The sequence below is a fragment of the Citrus clementina genome, unplaced genomic scaffold (assembly GCF_000493195.1).
Source record: "Citrus clementina cultivar Clemenules unplaced genomic scaffold, Citrus_clementina_v1.0 scaffold_2, whole genome shotgun sequence".
NCBI classification, from domain to species: Eukaryota; Viridiplantae; Streptophyta; class Magnoliopsida; order Sapindales; family Rutaceae; genus Citrus; species Citrus x clementina.
Window position 1 is genome coordinate 4485940 of NW_006262688.1, and position 26742 is coordinate 4512681.

The 26742-nt window shown below is 35.9% G+C and overlaps 4 protein-coding genes across 4 annotated transcripts; 2 read left to right on the top strand and 2 right to left on the bottom strand.

Moving 5' to 3' along the window:
* The first annotated feature begins 106 nt into the window (after window positions 1-106).
* LOC18052451 (GPI mannosyltransferase 2) lies at window positions 107-3769 on the top strand. The gene is made up of 8 exons (XM_006445768.2): window positions 107-682; window positions 762-867; window positions 953-1045; window positions 1147-1342; window positions 1590-1768; window positions 2219-2466; window positions 2857-3029; window positions 3284-3769. Exons 1-8 carry the CDS (start codon window positions 361-363, stop codon window positions 3449-3451), a joined length of 1485 nt encoding a protein of 494 aa, XP_006445831.1. The 5' UTR covers window positions 107-360; the 3' UTR covers window positions 3452-3769.
* Window positions 3770-4420: 651 nt separating this feature from the next.
* Window positions 4421-9161, top strand: LOC18052452 (nascent polypeptide-associated complex subunit alpha, muscle-specific form). The gene is made up of 8 exons (XM_006445769.2): window positions 4421-4865; window positions 5482-5607; window positions 5727-5766; window positions 5858-5940; window positions 6688-6765; window positions 6912-6965; window positions 7158-7289; window positions 7422-9161. Exons 1-8 carry the CDS (start codon window positions 4590-4592, stop codon window positions 8976-8978), a joined length of 2346 nt encoding a protein of 781 aa, XP_006445832.1. The 5' UTR covers window positions 4421-4589; the 3' UTR covers window positions 8979-9161.
* A 494-nt stretch (window positions 9162-9655) lies between these two features.
* On the bottom strand, window positions 9656-12682 carry LOC18052453. Its single transcript, XM_006445771.2, has 4 exons — window positions 12169-12682; window positions 11960-12043; window positions 10212-10384; window positions 9656-10112 (listed from the first exon to the last, which is right to left on the bottom strand). The coding sequence occupies exons 1-4, from the start codon at window positions 12461-12463 to the stop codon at window positions 9918-9920; spliced, it is 747 nt and encodes a 248-aa protein (XP_006445834.1). The 5' UTR covers window positions 12464-12682; the 3' UTR covers window positions 9656-9917.
* A 1011-nt stretch (window positions 12683-13693) lies between these two features.
* Window positions 13694-25651, bottom strand: LOC18052454 (E3 ubiquitin-protein ligase BRE1-like 2). Its single transcript, XM_006445773.2, has 20 exons — window positions 25512-25651; window positions 25132-25305; window positions 23973-24134; window positions 23766-23853; window positions 23418-23648; window positions 22351-22518; window positions 20840-21042; window positions 20659-20742; window positions 20425-20544; window positions 20158-20344; window positions 19916-20076; window positions 18318-18389; window positions 17421-17497; window positions 16032-16226; window positions 15177-15249; window positions 14924-15010; window positions 14636-14773; window positions 14350-14552; window positions 13934-14096; window positions 13694-13825 (listed from the first exon to the last, which is right to left on the bottom strand). The coding sequence occupies exons 2-20, from the start codon at window positions 25270-25272 to the stop codon at window positions 13694-13696; spliced, it is 2685 nt and encodes an 894-aa protein (XP_006445836.1). The 5' UTR covers window positions 25273-25305; window positions 25512-25651.
* Window positions 25652-26742: the final 1091 nt, after the last annotated feature.

Below are 26742 nucleotides of genomic sequence, written 5' to 3' on the forward strand. Positions count from 1 at the left end.
ATTACAACACGCCAATTTCAAATACGAGGAAAAGCTCGGCGTTGGCTTAATTTAAGGAGAAATTTCATTGGACCTTCACAAACTGCCCTCATTTTCCAATTTTCATCCATCCACGGGCTTGAGCAGCTTGACAAAGGCTTGTTCCGAAATTGACAAATTATGTCCATAATTGATAAATCATATAAGTTTGAGGATCCACGCGTTATTATCTGGAAGATAATTTTATGCGCCAGATTGAATCCCTCAACTTAAATAATGGAAGATGAGGGATCTGAATGATAAAATTTGTTTTGACCTCCATCTCCTCGATTTCAAGCTTTTTCTTCTTCTTCGTCAAATTTCAAAATTTCAAAACCAGCAATGGAAACCCTGAATTTCCCACACGAAACCCAAGTTTTCAAATCCGCTGCCGTTTCAAGGCTCCTGCTTTTAGCGCTAATAGTACTCTGGCGAGCTCTCTTAAGCCCCTACGACACCTCCGCTCCGTTAAACCCCAATTGCCTCGTCGATCCCCACCAACAACAACACTCGCCTAACAGTTCGATCGGTTCCAGAATCGAAAGTAGCATCGTTTGGGACAGCGTCTACTTCGTCCGTATCGCTCAATGTGGGTACGAGTACGAGCAGTCTTACGCTTTCCTCCCCCTCCTTCCCGCTTTCACTCACTTGTTATCTCGCTCAGGTAAAAGTAAAACGATGCATTTGGATTCATTCCATTTTGTTCAGGAACTTGTTTATATGGGTTTGGTGTTTTGTTGCAGTTCTAGCGCCGTTGATTGGCGTTATTGGGTATAGGGCTGTCTTGGGATTGGCTGGTTATATTGTCAGCAATGTAGCTTTCTTGTTTGCTGCGGTTTATTTTTACAGGTGATTTGTTGAAAGTTGAGAACTGGGTTCTGTTTAGAATACGTGATTGGTGAGTTTTTTTGTATTTGTTGATTGGTTCTAACAGGCTATCGGTTATGATCTTGAAAGACCCTGATGCAGCTTTGTGCGCTTCGCTGTTGTTTTGCTTCAATCCGGCTTCCATCTTTTATACATCAATGTAATGCTCTTTCTGGTCAAAAAGGGGAAAAAAAAAGAAATAGATTGAATATGCTACAAAATGAATTGAACTGCAAAATTTGATTCTGTTTGCAAATGCAGATATTCAGAGAGTTTATATGCACTGTTTTCAGTTGGGGGATTGTACTACTTAATGTCTGGTGCATTAAACATTTCGGTTCTTTGGCTTGCTATCTCTGGTTGTGCAAGGTCTAATGGAGTGCTTAATGCCGGATATTTCTGTTTTCAGACTATGCATCAGGCTTATGATGCTTTATTCCTGAAGAAACGCCATTTTGTAAGTTTGTGATTCTTTATGATTGGCATGTTCTATTTTTCTTTACTGTTTCTGTTTAATAGTATGCAAAAGACAGGAGAAGCAATTGAATTGTATGCTGAATAAACTTTCATTTGAATAGGCTCAGGGTTATTAGAACCTATGCATTAGTCACCAGCAGTTCGCTTCCAACTAGCTTGGGTCATAGTTGTTGGGCATTCAAGGCTCTGAAATTTGTGTGCTTTGTAATTTCTTTTCTCTGTTGCAGTTGGCAATGTGGATTCTTGTTTGTGGAGCGTTGCGCTGCATATGCATCTTTGCTCCATTTATTTCTTTCCAAGTATATGGCTACTTCAATATGTGTCTTGGACGTTCTCCAGATGAAATGAGGCCTTGGTGCAAAGCAAAAGTACCATTACTGTACAATTTTATTCAAAGTCACTATTGGTAAATTCATCTTTACTATTTAATATGAATTTCTTACCACGTTGATTTCCTAATTACTTAAGCAGCGTCAATGGTACTAGGCCGAGGTTATAGTTTTGCAGTCATATTTACTTGCTCTTTGGATTTCTTGCTGGTACAGAGAGGTTAATGCGTCTATACAATTTCTTCTCAACAATTACTTCAGAGCAATATTAAAGAAGTTCTTGTTTTTATATTACTGGAACATCATTAGTACTTTTTGTTCAATAATTGAATAAGGAGCATCGCTGATTAGCATTTTTTTGATGAAGTGGAAGTGACTTTGATTTAAAATAGAATCAGCGCTATTGTCTGTTCTGTGTCCGGAGATTTTCATTTCTATGTAGGAGATGCTCTTTGGTAAGCTATGTATGAAAAAGGTGAATATGCTAGTATATTTCTAATTTACATTGTAGTTTCTTTCAATGCCAGGGGAGTGGGTTTCTTGAGGTACTTCCAATTCAAACAGTTGCCAAACTTTCTTCTTGCGTCACCAATGTTAACCCTGGCACTTTGCTCTATTATCCATTATGTGAAGTCACAGCCCGAGCTTGTTTACTCCTTAGGTTTTCGAGCTTCCAATGAGGGAAAAGAGTATGCTCCTGTGTTTTTTTCTTCAGGCGCAGCCCCAAAATCAAATAGTGCCCCTGTTGCAGAGAAACCCCTTTCAAAAATACACGGTATTACTTTTAAACATGTGTTGATTTGATAGTTGCTAGGTTATCCACTTACTGCTGTTTTCCGAAGTGCAATATAATTGGTGAAATCTTAAATTTAAACACTACAGTCCTAGATGATATTAGCTTGACTGGTGTTTTTCCAATGGCTTACATTCAAATTTGAGAGGGGCAATAATTTAGCCAGCTTAATTTAATATTGTGTTTATTAATTGTGACTTGTTATTAGTGCATTATGCTTGCTCTGTGGTACTTATCTATAGTGTTGTGAAATTTGTCTGCATGCGACAGAGATATGAAAAGTATTTTTCTTGTTCAGTTCATGTCTTAATTTTTCCCCATCTACTGCAATATAAAGAAAACTATTGCAATTATTCATTTGTTTTGAGACAGGTACTCAAAATTTGAGGCTGAGGAAGCAAATGCAAAAAGGAGGGAATCCTGCTCTGGTTCCAGTTGACTGTGGATCGACAATGAAGTCTGGATACTTGTCTCCTGCTGTCCTGCCTTTTATCTTTCACTTGGGTTTTATGGCAGCAACAGCCTTTTTTGTGATGCATGTCCAGGTTAGGGTCCTCCGTATTCTATTTCTATTTATCATCGTGTATAGGTGTTAGAGATACTGGCTCCACATGTTTGTAGATATGAAATTTTCTTTCACAATGATGACCAACTTGTCAAGTGAGGTGATCATTGTTCTAGTTTGCTGTTTATCTATTTCTCTTTCTTTACGAATGATGGTTAATACTCCGATCTAGTCGGCTAAAGGCGGTTACCATGCATCACTATTTCTGATGTTTCACCACTGACACTTTGACAGGTTTCAACTCGGTTCTTATCTGCTAGTCCTCCTCTTTACTGGTTTGCTTCGTATTTAATAATGTCACCTGTTATGGATAAGAGATGGGGATATTTGATCTGGACGTATTGCGCAGCCTACATCCTTATAGGCAGCTTGCTCTTTTCAAACTTCTACCCGTTCACTTGATAAATCTTCTATCATGGCGTTTTATTGATATACCCATCTTGGAGCTTCTCTCAACCGAAGTTGTTGCAATTTTCCTCACCTCGAACTGGACTGCTTAAATTCTTCATTCTAATCATACAAAATTACAAAATCCACTCACTGGATGCCCCTGCAGTAATTCGAGTAAATCCGCAGCAAGAGATGATCGCTTCTGTCGTCAGTATCTATCATTTTTCTTTTAATCTTAGGCTGAACAGATTGGTGAACCATTTTTGCTATTCGAATTTTGTAGGCCCAGATAGTGCAGATTTGGCTATGAAAATTTTTGAGTTTATAAGAGTTGATGTAAGTAGTGTTCTTCTGTTAAGAAAATAAAAATTATATAAAATAAAAGGGTATATTTGATATCATGGTGATACAAAGTCCCACTCACATGTATGCTTTGGGGGAAAAAAGTTAAAAAAAATATTTTAAAGAGCATATTTATTAAGAATGTTAACGTGATCTATGTATTGTATTACTCTAGTATTCCGAAAGATATTAAAACTATAATCAAATATTTAAAATCATAAATTCGTAATCTATCATTATCTTATTTAGATGGTTATGTTGTTGAGCGGCCAGACTATCTGCGCCATAGAATAATCTGGATTGCCTTCAAAATCTAAATAATTGAAAGAAATTCTTTTTCAAAATACGCAGAAGATAGACTTCAACTCCTATAATGGGTGCTTCCAATTCTTGCGAATTATTTTATTTACTAGGTAATGCTATTAATTTCTCATTTTTAAATTCATATACATTTTGTACAAATTGATTAAAAAAATATACGATACAGGCCCAAAATTGTATCTACTTCTAAAGGCCCAGGTAAGAGGGGCCGAAAAATCTGGCCCAATTAAAACCCAAAACCCCCGCACATCAAATCCCGAAAGGCAGAAACCCCTGCCCTTCGTATGCAAAGATTTTAAAATAAAGTATCTCTGACCTCATCAGTCCTCACTGTTCTCAAAACGCAGCGTTTCACTTCATCTCCTAATATTCACTTCATCATCTGAAACTCGGCTCCGTTCCTACTTCCTAGATCATTTCAAAAACCCTAACTTCTCTCTTTCTTGTAATTTACCCTCTCAATTTGCTAAAATCTGATACAGCTAACATGTCCTCTACAGCAGCGACGACGCCATCTACAGTATCGAATGCGGGGCCCAAGATCTCGAAGTTCGCCGCAAAATCAGGGTTTGTGATACCGAAGAACAAGCTCTCGGGTTCTCTGGTTCCCGTTATCAAAGGCGCGAAGAAGAACGATGCGATCAACGAAGAAGAAAAAGCTAGTAGTAATGATGACGGTAAGAAGGTTGTGAGGAAGACAAAATGGGGACCTGATTTATCGCTAGATGCTTCTGTTAAAAGAGGACGAGCGTTGGCTTATCAGGTATGACGACGATGACGACTCTGTGTATATTTATCTGTTTGTAAGGCCCCGTTTGGGTGTTGAATATCGAACAGCCTTTTTTTTTTCCGCTTTAGGGAAGTGCTTCCTGAAAAAAAACTTTTTTCTTCAGCTAACTTTTAGGGTTTGGTGAGCAGAAAAAGAGAAAAACGTATGCTTCTTGCTGGAAATGCAAAAAAACACAATTACTTTTTTAAAGAAGCACTCCCAGATGGGCCATAATAGCAATCAATACCTAATTCCTTGTAGAAGTAGAAGGAGATTTTTTGTAGTTTTGAAATAATATTTCCGACAACATGTAAACTGAAGGTTGTTTTGTGGAATGGCTTTTTTCAAATTTAATAGCAATCGATACCTAATATGTTAAGTTTGTTGGACTTTTCCCAATTTTTTTTTTTTAAATTATGGTGAAGTGTAGTGGGTTTGAGGCATTAAGAGCCCCAATTTGTGGGAGGAATTTGTACATTGCTCAGCTGGTGGCAATTAAAGATTTCCCTTTTCCCATTGGGTGCTAAAATGTCGGTGTCTTCCGTGTGAATGGCTCACATGGAGGCTTCCCATTCCAGGTGCCACTAAGTGATATTACTGCCTTGGGCAGACTCGGGTGGATCAAATTGTGCAACAACTGGAATCGGGAAGTCTAGAAGCTGAGGAAAATCAAGTCCCGGAGGTAGCTGCTCAGAATGCTGATCAGAAGTCTCCCAATCCTCAAGTTGACAGAGAGGTACAGTTACTATTGACATTGCATTCCTTGTTGATTGCTTTGATTGTTGGGTTCTCTCTATTTCCATCTTAAGAAATATTTGAGGTTCTGAGCACATTTGGTATTGTTTCTAAATGTAGAAGTTAGAATGTTTGGAACTTGAGAAGCAGGAAGTGATAGGTATTGTTAATGTTTTTTTCCTAGATTATTTTTACATTTCTTCTTTTCCCATATTATCTATGAACTGATTATGTTTTACGTGCATTTGCAGGTGAGATACTAAAGTTGAATCCAAGTTACAGAACACCACCAGATTATAAACCTTTACTGAAAGAGGCTGTGGTTCCTATCCCTGTAAGTTAGTGTAAATGCTTGAAACATTCCTTAATTGGTTTTTCATTTATCCTCTTATTAGACTCTAATTTCTCTGCTGCAAGAAGTGAGATGCTCAATTTTGTAATCAAGAAAATTCAACAACGAATTAAAAGATTACCAACCATTTTCTTTATCACAAAGTGTGGATTATGCCTTTTTCATGAATCTATCATTGCTTTTTTTTTTTTTTGTGTGTTGCTGGGGGGAGGGGGGTGGGGCCAGTTTTGAACTCAGGCTTGATAGTTGGGTCTGGGATGTCAGAAAGAGAAGGTGGGGAGGAGTAAAAGGCTGCTAAAGCTTCTTCATTTCCCGTCTTAATTGTCGTATGTCTGTGTGCCGATTAATCTTGAAAAACTGTAAAGCTGGAGATTTTAATCCAGATATTAGAATATACTTTCTGTTTGCGTCCCTGCTGAATTTCAGAGTCAGGACAATGTAAATATTTAAAGCTTTCATCTCTTTTTGTGTGGTTGCTCTTTTGGAGACATACAAACATCGTGCTTTTCCAACCTTATAAAGTAGTGGTAGAATTAAACAACTTTTATTTAGATTGCTGACTATTCATCCTAAACAGAGTTAACATACTGTGAACTACTACATATATCAGTATTTTTAAATCTGTGGCTACATCAGTTGTCTCTAATGTATTTTGTGTGTGTACAAGTGTATATTCATAGTATATAAAGTAGCAGCTCTTGATGTGGCTGTGGCTGACTGCCTTTGCAGGTTAAGGAGTATCCAGGATACAATTTTCTCGGCCTAATATTTGGACCTGCTAGTGATACTCAAAAACGGTTAGAAAAGGTAAATATTTTAGCTTCTGCCATTATGTTATCCTTTGCTGAGGTAATTATCAGCAAACTCATTCATTCTGCATGATGTATACGAAAGATTTCATTGTTCACTGATTTTCTTTTTCTTAATAATCTATTTTTCTTTTTGCATATTAGGAAACTAGAACCGTAATAAAAGTCTATGGCACTAAAGCAGATACAGGAGAGAAGGTAACTCATCAACTTTATATCAGATGTTTCCTTCTAGATAATTAAAAAATGAGGTCATTTTATATTCTTCTTCTTCCCTTGTTAAGTATGTATTACTTCATAAAAATCTTCATTGAGATATTTGCTTCTAGATCGGACAAAATATTTAGATCAAGCTATTTTAACTTCTCTTCTTTATCTTGTTAATTCTAGGTTGAAATTTCTACATCTGATGCAAATGTCCAGAGTACTTACGAAGAGTTTCACATTAGTATATCTGCTGACTCGTATGAGAAAGTTGATGCAGCAACTGATCTAATTGAATTGCTAGTCACTTCAGTATCAGTGAGTTCATTACTTGGAAGAAAACTGTTATTTGCTTGTAGTTCTTCAGTTAGAATTTAGAGCTTATACATGGTGTCCTATGTTGTTTATGTTGTTCTTGTTTTAATCAGAACTGCATTGCCTTTTATGTAGGGAAGTTTGGCTGCCATTTCCACATCTACTTTGGTTTCTGGTGAAAATGTCAGTGCTCTTAATCAAAGCCAAGGTGACGGTGCCCAATTTTTGGTCCCTAATACTTTTGTTAACCAGGGAGTACCACAACCAGAGGTTGGTCCATTGCAAACTCCTTTACACGGTCAGTTTCAGAGCCAAACTCCATGGTTCCCCTCAGGCCCATCTCAGAATCCAATGCATCCTCTGAACACTTCATCTCCAATCCTTTCCAATCCTGTGAACATGCCTGCTAGATTCCCTTCAACTTTTAAGACCCCATCTCTTGTTCCCCCCAGTTCGCAGCTGCAAATGCAAGTTCCACCAGGTCCGTATATGCCTCAGATCCACTCTGGTGCGCCGAGAAACTTTCCTGTGCCAGCACCTCAGCCTTCATCAATTCAATCTAACATGCCAGGCTCACATCCCTTTACTGGAATCCAACCCCAACCAACAGGGCCAATTCACATTGGAAGGCCATCGATGCCTTCATTGCCTCAAGCTGTGTCAAGCGTTGGACCTAGACCACTGCCTGACCGGCCATTGATTCCTGCTGGGAACTTGACTGGATGGTCTGGAGCTCCTGCAAATGCTGCAGCATCTTTAGGTTCAAGCAACCTGGGGCAGTTGGCTCACGCAATGGGTCCTCCCCAGGGGTCACGGCCTGTTTTTGCGTCTGCACCTCCCGCTGCAGGGGGGACATCCCCTGCATTTCCTGCTGCTTTACGTCCAACACAAGTTCCTGGTTCTGCACATACACCAGTCCAGCCTTCACCACATCTGACAATGGCAGCATCACCAGTGCTATCTGTATCACGGCCAACAATGCCGGCAGGAACTTCGGGTTCTTTTTCTGGGAGCATAACAAATTTTTCGACTATGAATCTGTCTTCTGCAACAGCCCCCAGACCTCCACACCCAAGTTCTGGTGATTTCACTTTTCAACCTCACCAGCCACAAAATCCATCCCCTCTTACAGTTCCGAGGCCAAGTGGAATGCTGCCTACTCAATCCACTAGATCAATGGGACAAATGCCTGCTCCTCAATCTCCATCTTTCCGCATGGGTGCTCCTAATACAGCTCCTCAGCATATCATGCAAGTTCCTAGGCCACAGGTCGGAAACCAGATGGGTCAGCCTCATGCCCAGCACACATCAGCTGTTCCATTTGCTAGAAACCCAAATGCAGCTTTTGCAAATGTAAGTCCAGTTTCACCTACTACTCCGCCTTCACAAATGGGACCGAGAAGTTTCAGTACAGGTCCCCAAATGCATTATCCGCCTGGGCCTTTCCCACCTCGGCCAGCAAATCCTTTGCCACGAAATCATCCAGCTCTACCCAATCGACCTGAAAGGCACATGGGCCTGAATCAGCAGTTTAGTAACAACCGCTCTGGAGGACCACAGATTTATGATCCATTCTCCCCTACTTCCACGTCTGTTCCATCTCAACAGCAGGGAGGTAATCCGGCTCGGGCAAGAAAACCGGAGAATGATCCAGAGTATGAAGATTTGATGGCTTCTGTTGGAGTTAAATGATGTGGTGTTGCCTTGTTGAATGAATCAGTAGGTTAGACCCTAAATGAGAGAAATGGAGATAGAGGATTGTTGAAATTACTTGTGACATGTTACTGAATTCTATTTTCTGGGAATCGTAAAAAGAAATGTTGTCGTTTTCCTTCTTACATTTATTTAAATATTTCATCCTTGATTTGCTGATTACCTCATTATTTATTTTATATTTTTCCTTGTGCTGATCATCATAAACCGTTACTTATTTTTTGTTCAATGTTAACGATGAATTTCCTTGACAAATTTTTAAATATTATCATTATTTTACAATATGATAGTGAGACTCTGCGTATAATCATATATTGCCTTTAATTAATTAAAATGTTGATTTGTTTCAATGTACAATTCCCAAACGTGTCGTATGCATGCATTACTTAGAAGAAACACATGAATATTAGAATGTGTATAACCTTTCCTTATTTCGTACCACCACTTGTATTAATATTACTTTTTTCAATTGCATGGTGTTAAATCAGAAGCTTCAAATCAAACAAGCAAATATCAAACTTTGGATTAATTTTATTCTACTTCTCTCAGAGCAAACATCAAATTTTGGTTTCATTAACATTTGAGCAGGAACCCAATTAAGAGATGCTCCCGATTTGCCACTGCAAAGATAAATGAATGCTCTACATGCAGGAGGATATATGCATAGCAATGTAGCATAATCGTCATTGCCAGTGTACGTAATTATATACACTTAAACCATGGATTTTGTATCGTCAAAAATGCCTTACATATTTTAGATAGACGATGAAAGGTAAGAAAAACTCTCTTTATCAATCGTTATGCACAAGTAAACTTTTAAAGGTAAAATAATATAAGTTTCTATTTCTCGTTCTAATATGTACAGTCAAGCAGCATTTTTGATACATACAAAAGATGAGAATATGATTTGTCGGCAAATCAAATAGAAGGGCCCGACCTCAGTACCCTCTCTAGTTTCTCAGCCTTGACGTAATCCTTTTCGGTTAGAGGTCCGGCTGGAAAAGGTGTGATTTCCACAACCAAGTGAGGAGTTGGAAGCTCATCAAAGAGAGCCCTAACGTTATTGCAGCAGACAGATTCACCGTGCGCATTCTCCCTCCTAATTTGACAACCCTAACAAACAACAAAATGTGTGCCATCAAAATGGCAGTCAAAGTACTATATTCCAAATATATTCAGAAGTGTTATATGTTGTCTTGAGGTAAAAAAAACCTTGTGGGAAGTGGCATCCGTGAAGTGATCATCATCAGACAGCAACGACGCAATGGCTTTAAGAAGTCTGCGCCCTTCAGATTTGGAGGGCACCCTGTAGTTCCGTCTCAGTGTTCCCTTTGTTGTAGGATGCCATTTGCTCACCAATTTCCTTTTGTCAGCCGCTTCCTTGTCTTGATGAACCAAAACAAGAGAATTATTCCAACGAGAAAAAGAGTATATATTTCCAAATCAACAAGTAAGAGACATGTAAATATAACATATATTTGAGCTAAGTAGAATAAAGGTTATATGATGTGAAATGTAATCTTTTGGTATTAAATTCATTATCTAAAATAAATGTTTCCACCAAGAAAACAACCAAAACGGTGTCACAACTACCAGTATGACAGAATGGACAATAGTTTGAACTAAGATGAAAATGGATCTGATTGTTGATGGAAGGCCAAAAAGACACAATGGCTGAGTAGGCATGTCAAAATAGCCATTGAGCTCAAGAATTAGGAATACATTTTTTTTTAAAAAATACAATGATTCTTTCCTTACTAAATTTGCAATCAGTTACAGTAAACAAAAGCAGAACTTACAATAAAATTTGCAATCACTGAGAGTGATCAAAAGACTAAGCTGATTAAACTTGTAAATCAATCCTCACAATATTCTAACATGCAATTTTGAAACCAGAGACTCCAAAAACTGCACTTAATTTTTTTCAACCACAATGTTCACTGATGTCGCTGAATTACTTCTATCTCAATAAATAATTAGGGTCTCAGTAAAAGAAAGTAGCACAATGAAACAAACAAAATTTTGCAATTATATACTGAAAAGAAAGTGAGTTAACAACAAGCTACAGTTAAGTCTGTGCACACAACAATTTCCAATGTGATTTTATTCTAGTATTATTAAATCATATCTTAAAATAGGTACTTTTATTTGCCCTTCCCATTAATAGCCAAAAATAGGAATCTACAAAAGTGTACAACTTTATCAATAATGGGAAAGTAAATGCACGGAAAAAAAAAGTCTGAAACCTGGTAGAATGCGACTCTATTGAAGTATGAAACTTTATAAAAAATAAACAAGCAAATGATTGTTAAGAAGTCCAAAACCAGGTAAAATTGGGACTCTACAAAAGTTCTCAACTTTACAAACAGCTAGCAAGATAAAAGTTTGTAACTTTATTACATATAAGAAGCAAATGCAAAAACAGAAACTTTCCTTATATCTTTCCCAACCATTTATTATATATCAAGTGAAGATGCTTTACCAATTGCTAATTAAAAACATATGTTCCACCGTAAAAGTCAAATGGTTATGCTGATTCAACTTGTAGATCAATCCTCCTAATGCTCTGGCTCCCAACTTTGACAATGGACACACTATTAAAATGCAATTACTTTATTCCAATAATTACTGAGGATTCTCATTTTATTAACTAACAAATCTAAAACCAATATGTTCTAGCAGTTATAAGTTGAATGAAGCTGTGTCCGCAACAAGATCCACTGTTCTTATTTAGTGTGGTACTACTAATTCTAAGCTCACAAAATTACAATTTCAGTTTTCGTTTCAAGTCAACAGCCAAAAGGAGAAAATGGGAATCTACGTAAGTGCACAACTTTATCAACAATTTGCAGGTAAATGAACAACAAAGATAAAAGTTCACAAATTTACAAACAAGATAAAAGTTCGCAACTTTATTACATAAGCAAAGTAAATCCAAAAACAGAAAGAAACCCACAAACCTGGCTTCCCTTTTATGTTTTCTAACCATTTAGAGAACCCCAAATCAGCACCTTCACTACCAGTGACACCACCACTTTCCAAATCTGAAAACACGAACAAAAATACCCACATAAAAAATGTAAATGAAAATCAAACCTTTAACGCAAAAAAAAAAAGAAAAAAGCGTCATCTGTAAAGCAAAAACAAAAGGAACAAAATGAAAACCCACCAGAGACGAGAGGATTAGCTTGAGATCCAGCTAAGCCAGCTTTCAAGAGGGCATAGTAAACGCAAAGTCTACCAGCCCACAAGAGTGGAGCTTCAAGCAAAGAGGCATTAATTGTTGAAGTTCTAAGTAACTTTTTTTGTGATGATTTGGGGTTTGAAAAGAGCAGATTTTGGAGGGTTTTGGTGGGTCTTGAAAGGAACAGTGATTTGTGGAGAAAAGAAGTGGGACTGAGATTGTTGAAGAGATGGTTTTGGGATCGAAATGGTGAAGCTGTGAAGTTTGTTGAGAGTTGCATTTCTTTTTATTGATTTGTTTGTGAAAATAAACAGACTGACTAATAGAGAAGAAGGTTTGTTGAAGAGAGGCAGGGTCTGGCGAGCTTTGGTTTGTCTTAGTGAGCTAAACATAAGAACGGTGTCGTTTTCAGCAAAGCGAAATAGCAAATCATGATTGGTTCAATAATATTGTTTCAATAATGCCCTCAATTTATTATTTATTTGAAAAAGCTGCTTGAAATTGAGAGGAGGCAGGCTTGGCAGCTATTATATTGAAATATTCCGAATGAAAATGAATAAATTTTTTCATCTTTATCTTTGTCTTATCCATCCCTTGTTAAGTTGGTACTTGGTAGTAGTATCAGTCAATTGTGGGGCATGAGTCTCATCCGAGACAAAATTAAATCCAAATATCCGTCGACTTCACCCTTACCATGTTGTTCCAAAAAAAATATCAAATATAATTTTTTTTAAGAAAAGGTAATACCACATATTCATACTTATATACGGATTTTTTTTTAATTTGTACGAATTGATAGTAAATCGAATAATATATATATATATATATATATATATATATATGCAAATGCTATGTTACATGAAATGTAACATACACACTTCACAACAACCACACAAAGTATGTGGGTCCATAATTTATGTGGTTGTTGTGGAGTGTGTATGTTACATTGAATGTAACATAGGGGCTCCCATATATATATGGCAAATGCTATGTTATAACACTACCACATCCCTCACACGTCGCACGTCTCACACCTTCAAACAAATATAAAAACTTAAAACATGTGATACATGTAGCAGAACACCCAAAAATAAAAGTTCAAAGAGCTTCTCTTCTTGGAAATATATCCAAAAATAGAAGTTCAAAGATCTTCTCTTCTCTTCTCATTTGATTCAAAGAAACAAAGAGTTGCAAAATGCATAGGGAAGAGATAATTCGTTTGGTTGAATGCAAAAATATGTTAAAACCATACATTACAGTAAACTAAAGGCAGCGCCATGGCAATTTTCAAGGGGTCCCAATATAATTCTCATATTATTATTATTCTTAATTTTATAAATTATGAGATATCTAGATAGTTGCATATGTAAATTATTAAAATATAATTTAAAGGAAAAAATCAAAAATAATTTTACGCTAATGCTCCAAGGTCAGGCTCCTGCAAAACTGAATGCGGAGCAAAGCTAAGCTTACAGTTCATAGAAAAAACATGGGTGAAGCTCTGCTTCATTTATATCTTTACAAAACGAACATCACTTTGACCGAAAGCAGTTCCGCAGCCAGGGCACTTCCGGTGGCGAATCTCAAGATTTCTTTGGATACACGGATTGCAGAACAGATGAAAGCATTTTGTTATAACAACCTGTCAAATTTAAAGCAGCCGAATGTTCATCAGTTTGAAACAAAGCACGCAGAACAAAAACATCGCCTAGCATAAAGTAAGCAATAAGCAATGGGATGGCATACTAACCTCTTTGGGGCGGTCAAAACACACGCCACACTTGAGAATTGCTTTGCAATCTTTTATCTCGTCCTGAAGTTTCTGTATTGCAGCCTCACCAGTTTCAGAAGTCAATTCGGCAACCTTATTATTTACTTCCATGAGCTCTTCCTCTAGCTTCTTTCTTTCATTTCTGGATTAACAAAACATTGATAAAGCCGAAATTTGAGGAAAAAATTGGTCCATGAGCTAATTCTAAGGCAGTGACATGATAGAAATCCACGAATAACTTGATGAGTATGTTGAAACAAGGATCGAGATCAATATGTCCCAGCAATTACCCTTTGTTGCACTCAATTATTTTCAACATCCCAACTACGGATGTTCATGATGGATGACATATAACCAGAGCTCGACATCAAACCAGCATTAAAAAAACAACCCACCTTTCATTTTCCAATTCTTTTCGCATGTCTTCCGTCTTCCGCTGGATCTGCTCATATTCCTTATCAGAAGAAGTAACGGCAGACTTCAGCCACTTCAACTCTTTCTCTGCATCTGCTAATTCCCACTTTGTAGTTTCAAGGTTGACTGCAAGATGTCTGTCTTCAGAGTTATATCTAAGAGCCTCTGTCAGACAGGCTTTCATCTGCAAGATTATCAATAATTGATAAAGGAAAAACGAGAGTAACTGAGTTGAAAATTTGTCTGCATTGCATATAGAAGCTTTACCTGTTCTTCAGCATGGAGAATTCTCAATTTTGCAGATTCCACCAATGCATTGATTTGTTGAAGTTGCCTTGCCAGTGCCTGCTTCTCAGAGAGTAGAAAGCTTTGCACTTGCTTAGTCTTCACACTCTCAGAGACAAGCTGTACCAAAAACCAGATGGAACATTATGCAACCAACTTTTTGAAAACAAAAGGAAAAAAAATGGTGAAAATCAATGTAACGGGATCAAAGGGCTAAGATTGTTTTTTAAAAAAGAAGAAAAAAAAAGAGCCTGATGGTATAAGAAAGACCTTAATATTTAGGTCATCCCTCTCAGCCACTTGCTGGAGCAAATGCTGGTTCTGTGTCTGCATATCTTCGAATGCTTGACCAATGGTCTGAAAAAGACAAAAGAAGGCAGTCATTGAACAGGAAAAATAAGCAAATGCCTATAAGAGTAGTGGAAAGTGTGCCAAGAAACCAAAGCTGCAGCGTGCAAACCCATCCACCCCTAAAAGCCAAAAAGGGAGGAAAAAAGAGCAAATCTTATAGAAAACTAATAACCTCCATTTCAGCAATGTATGCTTCCGCTTCTCGATCTTTGCTTTTCATAGCCTCTTCGAGCTCCATCACATCCCTACAGAAGGGATAGCATAAGGTGGTTAAAGAGTATTAAATGATCTCATATCCTCCAATTTTCAAAATCACGCAAGGGTTCCATTTATATATGACCGAATTAAACAAATAACAAAAACAGATTTCAACAAATGTTGCTCATACAGCTGATGTCACTGTGAACAGATGTGAAATGTTAAAAAGACTCACAAGTGAGCATAAAACAATCTTTATGTCACACCTGGTCGCGATCAAATACCAATGGGTGAAGGCACGAGATAAAAATACGAGGCCAAAGATAAATTACCAAGGGAAATGCTAACTGATCAATAAATCAGGTTGAGTCAATGTCTTAAGAGTGATCCATCCATTAGGTTAGACTGAAACATTTGCATGGATGTACAACCCTATCGGCACTGCATAGGCTTCCTTACACCAGGATTACATGAGAGCAATGTATGAAATTCTCTCCCTAGCCTTAGTTTATGACTCATTAAACCCAGCTTAGGCAGACAGTAAGCATTTATGTCATTGTTTAACAGGTCTTTGAAATAGTAAGAATTTGTATGCAAAAAGAATTAGGTACAACATCAAAAAAATTATATGATTTCTAAACATTTAAATTTATTATACAATGATCGTGGAGGGAAAGCAAAATCAATTCATACAATTTCTAGGAATTTGACAATAGAAGCACACAAGTTTCATTTTCCACTTCCAATCAAGTTATTGCCATTGGATAATGATGAGTGATTTTCAAATGTACGTGACAAGTTGTACAGAACATGAGATAAAAAAATGAACCTCTCAGAAGCATCCAGTTTGGCCACCAGTTCAATTATTTCAGCTTCTGCAGCAGAAAGCCTTTGCTGGCAAGCAGCCTCAGCCTCATTAGCAGCTTTCACCCTCAACTCTAGACTATGTTCATCCAGGGCATTTTTCAGGACTTCAGCTTGTGAATGAGCTCTACGTTCTGATTCTTTTATCTCCATCAAATCCCTGGAATTCAAAATTCAAAACTTTGGCATGAAGGAAATATTAGAAGGAAAATTTTTGGAGAAATGAAAACAAATTACGACGGTGTGTATAGTACTGTTTATGCTCAGTGTATTTTGCTTTTCAAGAATAGGAAAACACAATATCTGTTTGCTCCATGCAGTTTTGAGAAAATTCTCAAATTAAGTAAAAGTCTTGGTACACATGAATAATTTGCCATGAAAGAGAACGGAATGGAAAATGCAATATATGGGATTTTCAATTTCCTTATAATAGTTAGTGCAATATTCGCAATAGAACGCTACATAGGTCCCTCAGGATTCCACAAGATATGCTATATAAATGATACATAAAATATATTAGTATAATAGATGGATAACAAAATAGGATATGCGTGTATTTAAGATTATGACTCGTGCATACTGCTGAAGTATTTTATAAAAATATATTAATAAAATATAATCCATCAAAATTAATACAAAAAATGTGATAAAAATAAATTAATTTTAAATTATCTTAAATTAATATATTTTAAAATATAAAAAATAAAAATTCAAAAGAATTAATATAACTTAACTTTGATCTTGTAGGTCAGAGTCATTGATGCATTGCACAACCACAGGTATGCATGATAACTAATATGAATAAATATATTAATTAATTATATTAATATATTTGTATAATGCAACTATTAAATAACAGTTTTTGTAAACAAATTTACAAACATGTTTCACATATTTTCATATTTCAAACAAAACTACCAAATGTGTTTTCACTGTTTTGATTTTCAAAAATTGTTTAACAAAACATGCCACCAAATGTGTTTTCAAATCCACAAAAAACTAATCACTTTTATATTCAAAACAATAATTGAAAAAGCAACGGTAAATGCACCCTGAACAAAGTTAATCATACAGTTCAGTCTACCCAACCTTCCAATAGATTACATCCCAAAATCATAATGTACAGACAGCTAGTTTGTAGCATTCTATTGTTTTGTATATTCAAAACTTTTTTTTCTGCCGGTGGATTCCAAAGCGCACCCCATTCGTTCCGCTCTTAACAATCCAATCAGTTCACCAGGAATGAAAGGACTAAAAAAGATTTTATGGGCGCTCATAAACACATGATTTGACAAATTGTTTTTCTCTTCTTCTTCTTGTATTTTTGTAGAAAAGTATACTTAGATCGACATACCTGGGATCATGACCTTCCTGGCCATACATGTCCAACATAATCTGCGATTCCAGTTTGTCCTTTTGCAACTTTTCAATCTGCAACATGAAAATCAACCTCAGCTACAAAAAACTAATTTAGTTAGTGATGGTAGATTCAAGTAATAAGATTTCAGATGCAGTAGATACTACTGGCCGCAATTTCTAGCACACTCGCCAGTGATGGTAGATTCAAGTAATAAGATTTCAGATGCAGTAGATACTACTGGCCCCAATTTCTAGCACACTCGCCACATTTGATTATGCTCTTAATTCTTATAATCATGACCCTGTGTAACGTAGGTTCTTGAAGTCAATCGACACTTGAGGGTTTACCAAAATCTGTCAATCCACAGTTTATTTTCAACTAATATACTCTGCATCCATATGGAATCCTGCTTCCCTAAATATGTTCCTGACAATAGCAATAACAGATAGAAAAAACTAGGAAGAGCGGAGGCTGTTAAAAACTGAAACAAAAAAAAGCCAAATTAGATGTGATACGATTAGGCCCAACTAGATGACACATTGTTAATAGAGTCCAACTGATGAAAGTACTTTGTTCAAAGCAAACCTTGGACAATTAATATGAGAAGTCACAGAGAGCTGCGGATACCTTTTTTTTTTTTTTTGATAAGAAACTCAAAGATGTATTAATAAAGAATATATAAAAACAGATAGCGGACCAGCTGTCCACCCAGAAAACAAAGACTAGCACTGTTTGTGCTATACAAAAGACAGCAGTGGATACTGACAGAGTCTGCCTAATAAACAGCCAGAAAATTCCTCTTATTGAATTCATGAAAGCAACCAAGCTCCATGCACCAAATGCATTAGGTGAATATGAAATATAAATTAACATTAGAATGAGCAAACTCACTAGGGCCTTCAGGGATTTGATTTCTGCCATCTGTTCCACACATTTGTCTGTCAAGCGCTTTTGTTCATTTGTCTATGCCAACAACAAAAAATTGGTTTATATCACTGCAGGTATGGTTTCAATCATCATATACTGACAACAGGCAAAAATAATAGGCAGGCATGAGAACAACAAGCTATCGATCCATCCATGAACAGATACAATAATTAACCAGAACAAGTACCTATTTCCAAAATTTAAATTCCTTTCCTTTTGATATCATCATAATCCAAAGAATAGCCATAGATAAATTCAAAAAATGCAGAAATCAAGTCTTAGTAACACTTGTTTCACTACAGAACTTCAACAAATAAAATATGACAATTAAAATGATTAGAACTCCAAGGGATTGGGTCGAGTGGTTAAGACCCTTGTACTTGAATCCCCTTGAACAACCAGCTGGGATAAATATTTTATATCCCACAAGCTTCTTGACTACCAATGTCATAGGGTTTAGAAGTAGCAGCCAGTTTACAACTTAGTCTAGGGATTTCTGGATTTTAAAACACCCAACACACGCACACGCACACACAAATACCCAAATAATAATAATAATAATAATAACAAAGAAAAAGAAAGAAAGAGCTAGAAATCATTAATGCGATCAAAGATATGATAAATTTATCATATCTTGTTGACTGCATCAAGGAAATTAAAAAAATTCTAAAACTGGCCCTAAAGGAAGAGCAACCCACAAAAGCCACCATAGCAGTGGAATACAAGCTCAGTTGTCCTAAGTAGGCAAACTTTAAAGTTGCATTACAAAAATGATCTAACAATTGAATTATATGCGCATCCGCCAAAATACCTAACTTCATGCGTAATGCCAAATGCTTATCATATTGTTTTCTGAATTCAGAACATCATCAACTAGGTAATGCAAAGATGTGTTAGCTAGAATCTTGCTAAAGCCAAGTTCATGACTCTGATGTTAATGCTCATAATCTTTTGAATGTTCTGGACAGTGATTTTGGCAATCCATCAACTGTTTGAAATTTAAATTTTGCGACAAAAATTCTAACAATTGCATCGTATGGAATATGGATGTACCTAGGTGCACACAGATGACAAAGCATTAGGGGAGAGATGAGACTTGTCTACGTCCTCAGACGTATTTTAATAAAAGAAAAATTAGACTAATATTTTGGAAGTAAGAGAGATTACATGTTATTATTGGGCTCTTTAGCATTAGCTTCCAGGTCATGCAAACTTAACATGGTATCAAAGCCAAGTTTGATAAACTGATCTTGCATTTGAATCCCTCCATATTGATAAAATTATAGTATAATAAGTTTTATTGTGTGGTTGAGGTTGTCCACATGCCATTATTAGAGCTTAAATAAAATTGGTAGACCCTCCCCAACAGCAAGTTAACGGGTAAGCTATGATTTCACACTACTTACAAATGCTATCACTATGGATAATTTGTCCAGGTCAATGCTAAATAATGGAATGAGTGACTGAAAAACATTACAATAATAACACCTCATGAGTGTCAGTAGGATTTACTCAAATAAATAACAGATAATAGAAAAGACAAGCATAATGAAAAGATAAACCTTTGCACTTAAGGACACTTTTAGAGAGACTGCTTTTTCACGCAAAGAAAGGGCCTCATCCGCAGTTTCCTTCCACCGATTCAACTGAGCTTCCATCATTCCCATTTCCTTGGACAAAGCAGAAGCCATCACCCGAAACTCTGCTTTAATATCCTTTCTTCCTGGAGTAAACAACAACATTACAACCAGAAGCTTCACCAGATTTCAGCTGAGATAAAAACTAGCATAATTAACCTCTTCACCTGAATCCTGAATGGCTTCTTCCATTTTGAGACCAAGATCATTTTTTTCAATGATACTCTTCTGCAACTGAACCTCCAGCCGTTCAATTCTAGATTCAGAATCATCAACGGTGTTCCTTGCAGCATCTGCCGACTCTGCTCTTACATTTATTTCCTTCTCTCTTCTCAAAACAAGAGACCTGTCAATCTGAAATTGCACTTTTAAAGTAGACCAATAATGACACCAATATCTGAAGCATGACAAAGCAACAAAATATGGCAGTTTACCAGCAAAGAATCTGTCAATGCTTTGTATCGTTCTACTTCAACATTCCAATGCTGGAGTTGATCATTTACTAAATTATACAATCGAGATGAGTGTACATATTTGTCGTCATTCAGCTCATTCTATGCAAACAAAATATCAAAAATTAGATTCTGAAATGTAACAAAATAAAAACTTTTATCCTTGAGATGACATGTAAATGAAGGGACATATATTAACAATTTGAATTTGTGAACCTGAAGATTCTCTAATTGTTTTGACAAGTTTATATTGTCTTGCTGTGCTTCTTCAACCTCGGAAAGACGGTCTGCTGCCAGTATCTGTAATATTTGATAAGTAATGTTTCCTTATACACACAAGCAAGCAAGTCCATATACACAAACAGAAAAATTAAAGATAATTATCCATAACTGATACCTTTGCTTCCTCGACAGAATCCTTCAATTCTTGCAAATCCATCCTCCCATCAGCAGGCCTCTTCTCTGGCGATACACTTCCATTTACCATAGCAGCAGCTGGAACCAGTGAATGCGTACCGGATGCTATATCTTTTTGCATCTTTAGACTGACCAGTTTTCTTCTACTTTCCTCAAGTTCAGCCATGGTCTCTTCAAGTTCACCTTTAAGTATTAATAAAATAGGCGCATATTTAATAGACAACCATAAGATGAATTGTCCAGCTATTGACCGTTGGATCAAACGAGTGGCCAAAGATTAAATCTGGTTGGCATATAAATATAGCTAAATAAAGAAGCCTATAAGATGCCCGGCATATACATCAGGTTACAGGAGCATTTAATGCTCCAAGCAATAAAAATACATTTTAAGAGTAAAATTATTAATGTCAAACAGAAATTGATATCTGCCAAGTCTCGCATAAATGGTGATTTACTTAATTTTTATTCTATTTTTAATAAGAAAATACACAAAAAACTTCATGAATATTTTCTTTGTTTAGATGCATATTAGTTTTGTTTAGATTTTTTTAAATTTTTGTAATGGTTATTTGTTATCTGATATATTAGAAACAAATTATGCTATACAATACTTCACAGGCAAAATCACGAGTAATTCCAGTTTGATGCTTACTAATGAATATTATGTAGGGATTTATAAAAGAATCATGAAATTTTTTTTTTTTTATTGTTATGGTGATTAAGAAAAGGCTTATCATAAGAATGACATAATAACTAATACAAAAATTTGTAATTTTCAGACAAGATTATAAATTAGAAGATGACATTCCAAAATATGCTGACAACATAATTGCCTGAATTTCTCAAGTTAACAATCTCTCAAACTATTTCCTGACGCCTTCTTCCTTCTAAATTTTTTTTCTCCCTCTGATGCCTACTTTGAATGGTGCACTCTTTCCGTAACAAACATACTCTTACAGTTTCGTAAAAATGTCACCCTTTTTTAAGGAGAAACTGAACAAAAAAATAAAATTAATATAATGCACAAAAAATTGAACTGAAAAAAAAAAATATGTGCAAATAATAATTACACAACAAAATTCTATAATGCCATTATTTTTGTTAACTGAATTAATATACTCTGCTACATTTTTTTTTTTTTAATTCTAAGTCCTGCAGCTAAAATAGGATCAAGAGATAAATTCAAAAAGAAAATTACATTAAATTAAAATGCCTCTGAATGGTACCAGGATTCAATGTCTATCAATATTTGCAATTGGTTCGTTGAATTTATTTGACTAAAAGAGTTGTTGGTGGGTGCAAGAAAGTGAATATGAAAAGAGAAGATGAACGTGTGACGAAGCAATTAAATCTGATATTAAAATTTTTGTGAATTATATCTTATTCTTATAATTGTGCAGATATGAATGTGATCTTATTCACAAGTGCTGGTAAATTATCCACAAAATTTCCTACCTAACAGAAATATTCAGATTGAACCATCTCACAAACCTGCAAGGTGTTGAATCTCAGCTTGATCAACCGAATGACTGCTTATGTAATTCTCAATTTGATCAGCATATTCCTTATGCTTCAAGTGGATAATCTCCATCACCTCATGCAGATTTTTAGCCTCTTCTTTCATCATATCATCAATCTTAGACAGCTGGATAATGGCATCTGAGAACCCCAAATATATGACAATCAATGTGAAGTTCCTAAGAAAATACTATGTTGAAGATCTAAGTCACAAATAGGGGTGTTCGCGGAGCGGATTTGGTGTCAATCCATATCTGATCCATAATTTTGCACCTTCTAGATTTTCAATCCAATCCAATCCAATCGATAGATTGGTGAAATTCCATCCAAATCCAATCCACATGTCTGCGGATCGAATGCGGATTTAACTCAATTCATATCCAATCTACCATTTTGCAAATTAGTGTGTAGGTTAAATTTTTTTAATTCTATCAAATCCATGAACTAATTAAATAAAAGAAATAATATAAAAATAATTTTACTACTGATCAAATTCAAAATTGAATAAAAGTTAAATAATTTAATTGTTTAAACAAAGCTAGAATAATACATTCAAAATTTCAAAATATAACATACTGAAAAGAAAAAAAACTCATTCGTTTAGATCAATACATAAAAATTAATTGTTTAGGAAGCTATATTTACTTATTTACTTATTTTTTATTATTTTGGATAAGATATAATATGGTGTTAACGTAAGTATATTTTAACTTATTTTATTATTAGTAAGTAGTAATGCCGCATTTACAAGTTTAATTTTTTAATTAAATAAATATTCTTTATTTTTTTATGGATTCGTGAATTTTTGTAGATTTATAGAAGTAAATTTATAGCCAGTGCACTGACTGTGGATTTTCAAATTTTCAATCCAATCCAATCCAATTCACCAATCTATAGATAGGAATTTTGCGGATCAGACGAATTGAACGGATCGGATTGGATTCTAAACACCCCTAGTCGCAGACGACTAACCTAATCACAGGAAACATAAATGATGAATACAAAATAACAATTGGACCTGACAATCAAGATTTTCTGACCTTCTGCAGATAGCTTTTCATGGAAAGCCTCAGCTATGCTCTTAGTTTTCACTCTCTGAGCATCAATGACTTCTTCAATAAATTTCATCAACTCCCTAGCAGATGAGTGACGTGAGGCAAGGGCCTCTTCAACATATTGGAGTATTCCATCTTTGCTACTGCTCTCAATGGAATTCACTTGAAGTAGTCTACAGAGAAACATATCCTCTGGAGGACCAGATGGCATTGAATCTAAAGAATACAACAAGTCAATATAGTTAAATGTATCGTGAAACTAGGGTTTAGTAATACAGAAGAATAAACAACCAAAAAACCAATCTTCTTGTAGACAATAAACTGCTAAAAGACCTCGTGTCTGGTTTTCAGAATCCAACTTTTGTAAAACATTTGATCCTCCCCCAGCCCGTACTCCAAGCAGGATCAAATCATCGACAAACTACAAGGACAACATAGCAAAATTTCCCATCAGACAATCCAAACTACAGGAAATAAGGGAATTTCCCAGATTGCAGTATATAAAAAGTAAATAGGAAATAAGGGAATTTCACAGTTCACCAGATTCCAAAGTTGGTTCACTGTGATCAACATTTCATCATATGAAGTTTGCTTCTCTTGTAATTCTTTAATTTTGGCTTCAAGACTCTGCAACTCATGCTTCTGAGAATCTAGTTGCTGCACTAGTTTCTGATTCTGGTATTGGAGAACCGCTGCATCAACCTGGACAAAAGAAAAAAAATATTTATGATATTCTCTTTAACTTCATGTCAACCGGAGTGACAAAGGCAACCATGTCAATTATTTAAAAAAGCAAATCAACGACTTCACATTACATCATGATTATCTGCACTCACCAACTAGTATTTCAAACTTGTAGTCATCTACCAGATAACAGAAACCCACCTACCCAGTGAGTGTCTGTGCAGAAGCATTTGTTTCACGTTTCTGCTTGAGTGGCAAAGTCCCCATGCTTTTGCTTACCACTCATCAGCCAGACCAAATTGTTATTTTGATCTTTCACTAGATTTTAAAAAATAAGAAGCTTGCTCCAGCATCCAGTATAAATGGAAACAATTTTTTTCCAATTAAGTATACAGCCCTATTTCCGCATTAACTACAACTATTCAATAGTATTTTTAAACATTTTACTATATATATATACGTCTGTGTGTGCGTGTGTATATTGTTAATCATGAGCAACATTACCATGTGAAAATTTCATTACTCACCACTTCAACTCAATTCATGAGGTGCTACATAATCACACCACGTGCACAAACATGTTCCTTAACCTAACAACACAATAACACCGTGTGCGCAAGTGTACTCCACAAACTAGTATTACAATTACACCATGAGCACATGCGCGCTCCATAACACAACCATAGAGTGCAGTACACACGTGATGTGATTGTATTGCCGCTTTATGGAGCGCACGTGGTGTGATTGTGTTGCCTATTTTATGGAGTACCAACACAAACAACACGTGTGCAAATGTGTTCCATCCATAAAGTATCAACGTCTCCCGCCAAAATATATCTCCACAGTAATCGTAAATAACCACAAATATTATTCAATTTTCCACAAATGAAAATACTAAAATTTCACTATGTCCAAAAATGCACACAATTCAATTCAATTCCATTATCTATGCAACCAAGCAGGGCAAACACTATAAGAATAGACACTTAAATCAAAGAGAGGTGAGAGAACATACAGATTTGTTACTGGAAGGGGAACTAGGGGTATTACGAGCCATGGTTGGAGACAAAGAGTGAGAGTGAGAGTGAGAGTGAGAATTCAAGTTCAAGTGCGGCTTCTTCTTCTCTGGCTCTTTCAATTCTTCTTCGTTTTCCATTTACTCATTTACAGACCTCTGCAATTCAAAACCCTAAAATCAAAGACACCGTGTGTGAGTTCTCTCTAATTGGATAAAATCGAGCAAAGTTCAGTCCAGATTTTGAATTCTAAAGCGTTTCCGATATTAAAAGACAAAATCGCCCTCAAGATTTCAATTTTTTTCTCAACTCGAATGGCATGTTTTTAGCATTTCGAAATCGGAGGCTTACATGATCGGGGAGTATCGAAGGAACTAACCGTTCGTTTGACGGCGACGTTTTGGTAACGGCTACGGCTGCTGCTGCCTTCTTTCGGTTCGCGGCAAATAAATGGAATTTTTTTTTTTTTAATTCTTCGTCAATTGCAAGAGAGCGACAGTGGGTGAAAGAGACAAGTGTTGTTGAAATGGCGTTGGTTTTATAGTGAACTAAAACGACGTTGTTCTGAGTAGCGGTTCCGGTAATGGAAATATGAAATGTTTAAATGGGGCCCATATCACTTTGGGTTTCATTTTTTAAGTTGGGCTCAAAATCAGGTCGGTGGTTGCAAAGGCTTAGATTGTTGATACACCCTTTCTCATTTCTGAATACACCCAAGAAAGTTAGCACAACCCTAGATTGCTGTGTACGCAATGACGAACATTGAGAAAGTTATGACGAAAAATGAAGTAGATTCAGCACAAACAGGCCAAAAAAAAAATGAAATGACAGAGAAAGTACACATGGCTGCTATATAGAGCACTCGAGATTGACTTTCAAACATAAGTAAATTGAAGGTTCATTCATTTAATTCATTGCCATTGCATGTGAGTGCTTTCATGGCATTGTTCAACCAATCCGACGGCCCATTGTGCCATTTATTAATTAATACAACAACACTAATAATATTATTATGTCATGTGTCGTTGACTGTCTTTTAGAATACTTTTCGGGAGTTGACCGGGGAGAAGGAGAGAGAGGAGAGGAATTCAATTGCTGCAAATTGAAGAATTTGGCTTGAAGTTTCCTCCCATGTTGAGTGAGGAAATCGAATTCTACCACTGGAGGAGAGGTAAATTACCATATTTATCCCTCAAATATCGTGTCCTATTGTCCACATCTTAAACTTCTTATCCTTTGCTAATCATTTGCACTTGGTTATTTTATTTGCCGTTACCATTTGCCAGTATGAGAGAGATAAAAATAGAAACTTCATATTTTCACTTAATCAACAAATTAATCATTAAAAAAGACAAAAAAAAAAAAAAAAGGCAGTAACAGCAAACGAGGAAGGTGAAGGTGAAGCCTATATTCTCTTCAAATATTTAATTAACTTATCATTGACGACCGAATGAATGTTATCTATATGATATATATATTATACTACATTTTTATTTTTAAATTGTAAACATAAAAATTAAAGAAAATCAAATCAGTTCATTATAAATTTTTTTCTTTCAATTACTAGCTGCTTTATTTATTTATAACTTTGTTTGTTTATATTTATATTT

What these genes read in the sequence shown, in the direction of transcription:
- LOC18052451 (XM_006445768.2), top strand. Translation starts at nt 361, where the DNA reads ATGGAAACCCTGAATTTCCCACACGAAACCCAAGTTTTCAAATCCGCT. An exon ending in TCCATCTTTTATACATCAAT is followed by an intron (nt 1,046 to 1,146) that starts GTAATGCTCTTT and finishes TTGCAAATGCAG; the next exon opens with ATATTCAGAGAGTTTATATG. An exon ending in TTTATTCAAAGTCACTATTG is followed by an intron (nt 1,769 to 2,218) that starts GTAAATTCATCT and finishes TTTCAATGCCAG; the next exon opens with GGGAGTGGGTTTCTTGAGGT.
- LOC18052453 (XM_006445771.2), bottom strand. Translation starts at nt 12,463, where the DNA reads ATGCAACTCTCAACAAACTTCACAGCTTCACCATTTCGATCCCAAAAC. An exon ending in AAACATAAAAGGGAAGCCAG is followed by an intron (nt 10,385 to 11,959) that starts GTTTGTGGGTTT and finishes TGGTTCATCAAG; the next exon opens with ACAAGGAAGCGGCTGACAAA. An exon ending in CGGATGCCACTTCCCACAAG is followed by an intron (nt 10,113 to 10,211) that starts GTTTTTTTTACC and finishes GTTGTTTGTTAG; the next exon opens with GGTTGTCAAATTAGGAGGGA.
- LOC18052454 (XM_006445773.2), bottom strand. Translation starts at nt 25,272, where the DNA reads ATGGAAAACGAAGAAGAATTGAAAGAGCCAGAGAAGAAGAAGCCGCAC. An exon ending in AAGTGTCCTTAAGTGCAAAG is followed by an intron (nt 18,390 to 19,915) that starts GTTTATCTTTTC and finishes TTGTTGGCATAG; the next exon opens with ACAAATGAACAAAAGCGCTT. An exon ending in AAAGAATTGGAAAATGAAAG is followed by an intron (nt 14,097 to 14,349) that starts GTGGGTTGTTTT and finishes TTGTTAATCCAG; the next exon opens with AAATGAAAGAAAGAAGCTAG.
- LOC18052452 (XM_006445769.2), top strand. Translation starts at nt 4,590, where the DNA reads ATGTCCTCTACAGCAGCGACGACGCCATCTACAGTATCGAATGCGGGG. An exon ending in AGGCTGTGGTTCCTATCCCT is followed by an intron (nt 5,941 to 6,687) that starts GTAAGTTAGTGT and finishes CTGCCTTTGCAG; the next exon opens with GTTAAGGAGTATCCAGGATA. An exon ending in AAGCAGATACAGGAGAGAAG is followed by an intron (nt 6,966 to 7,157) that starts GTAACTCATCAA and finishes TGTTAATTCTAG; the next exon opens with GTTGAAATTTCTACATCTGA.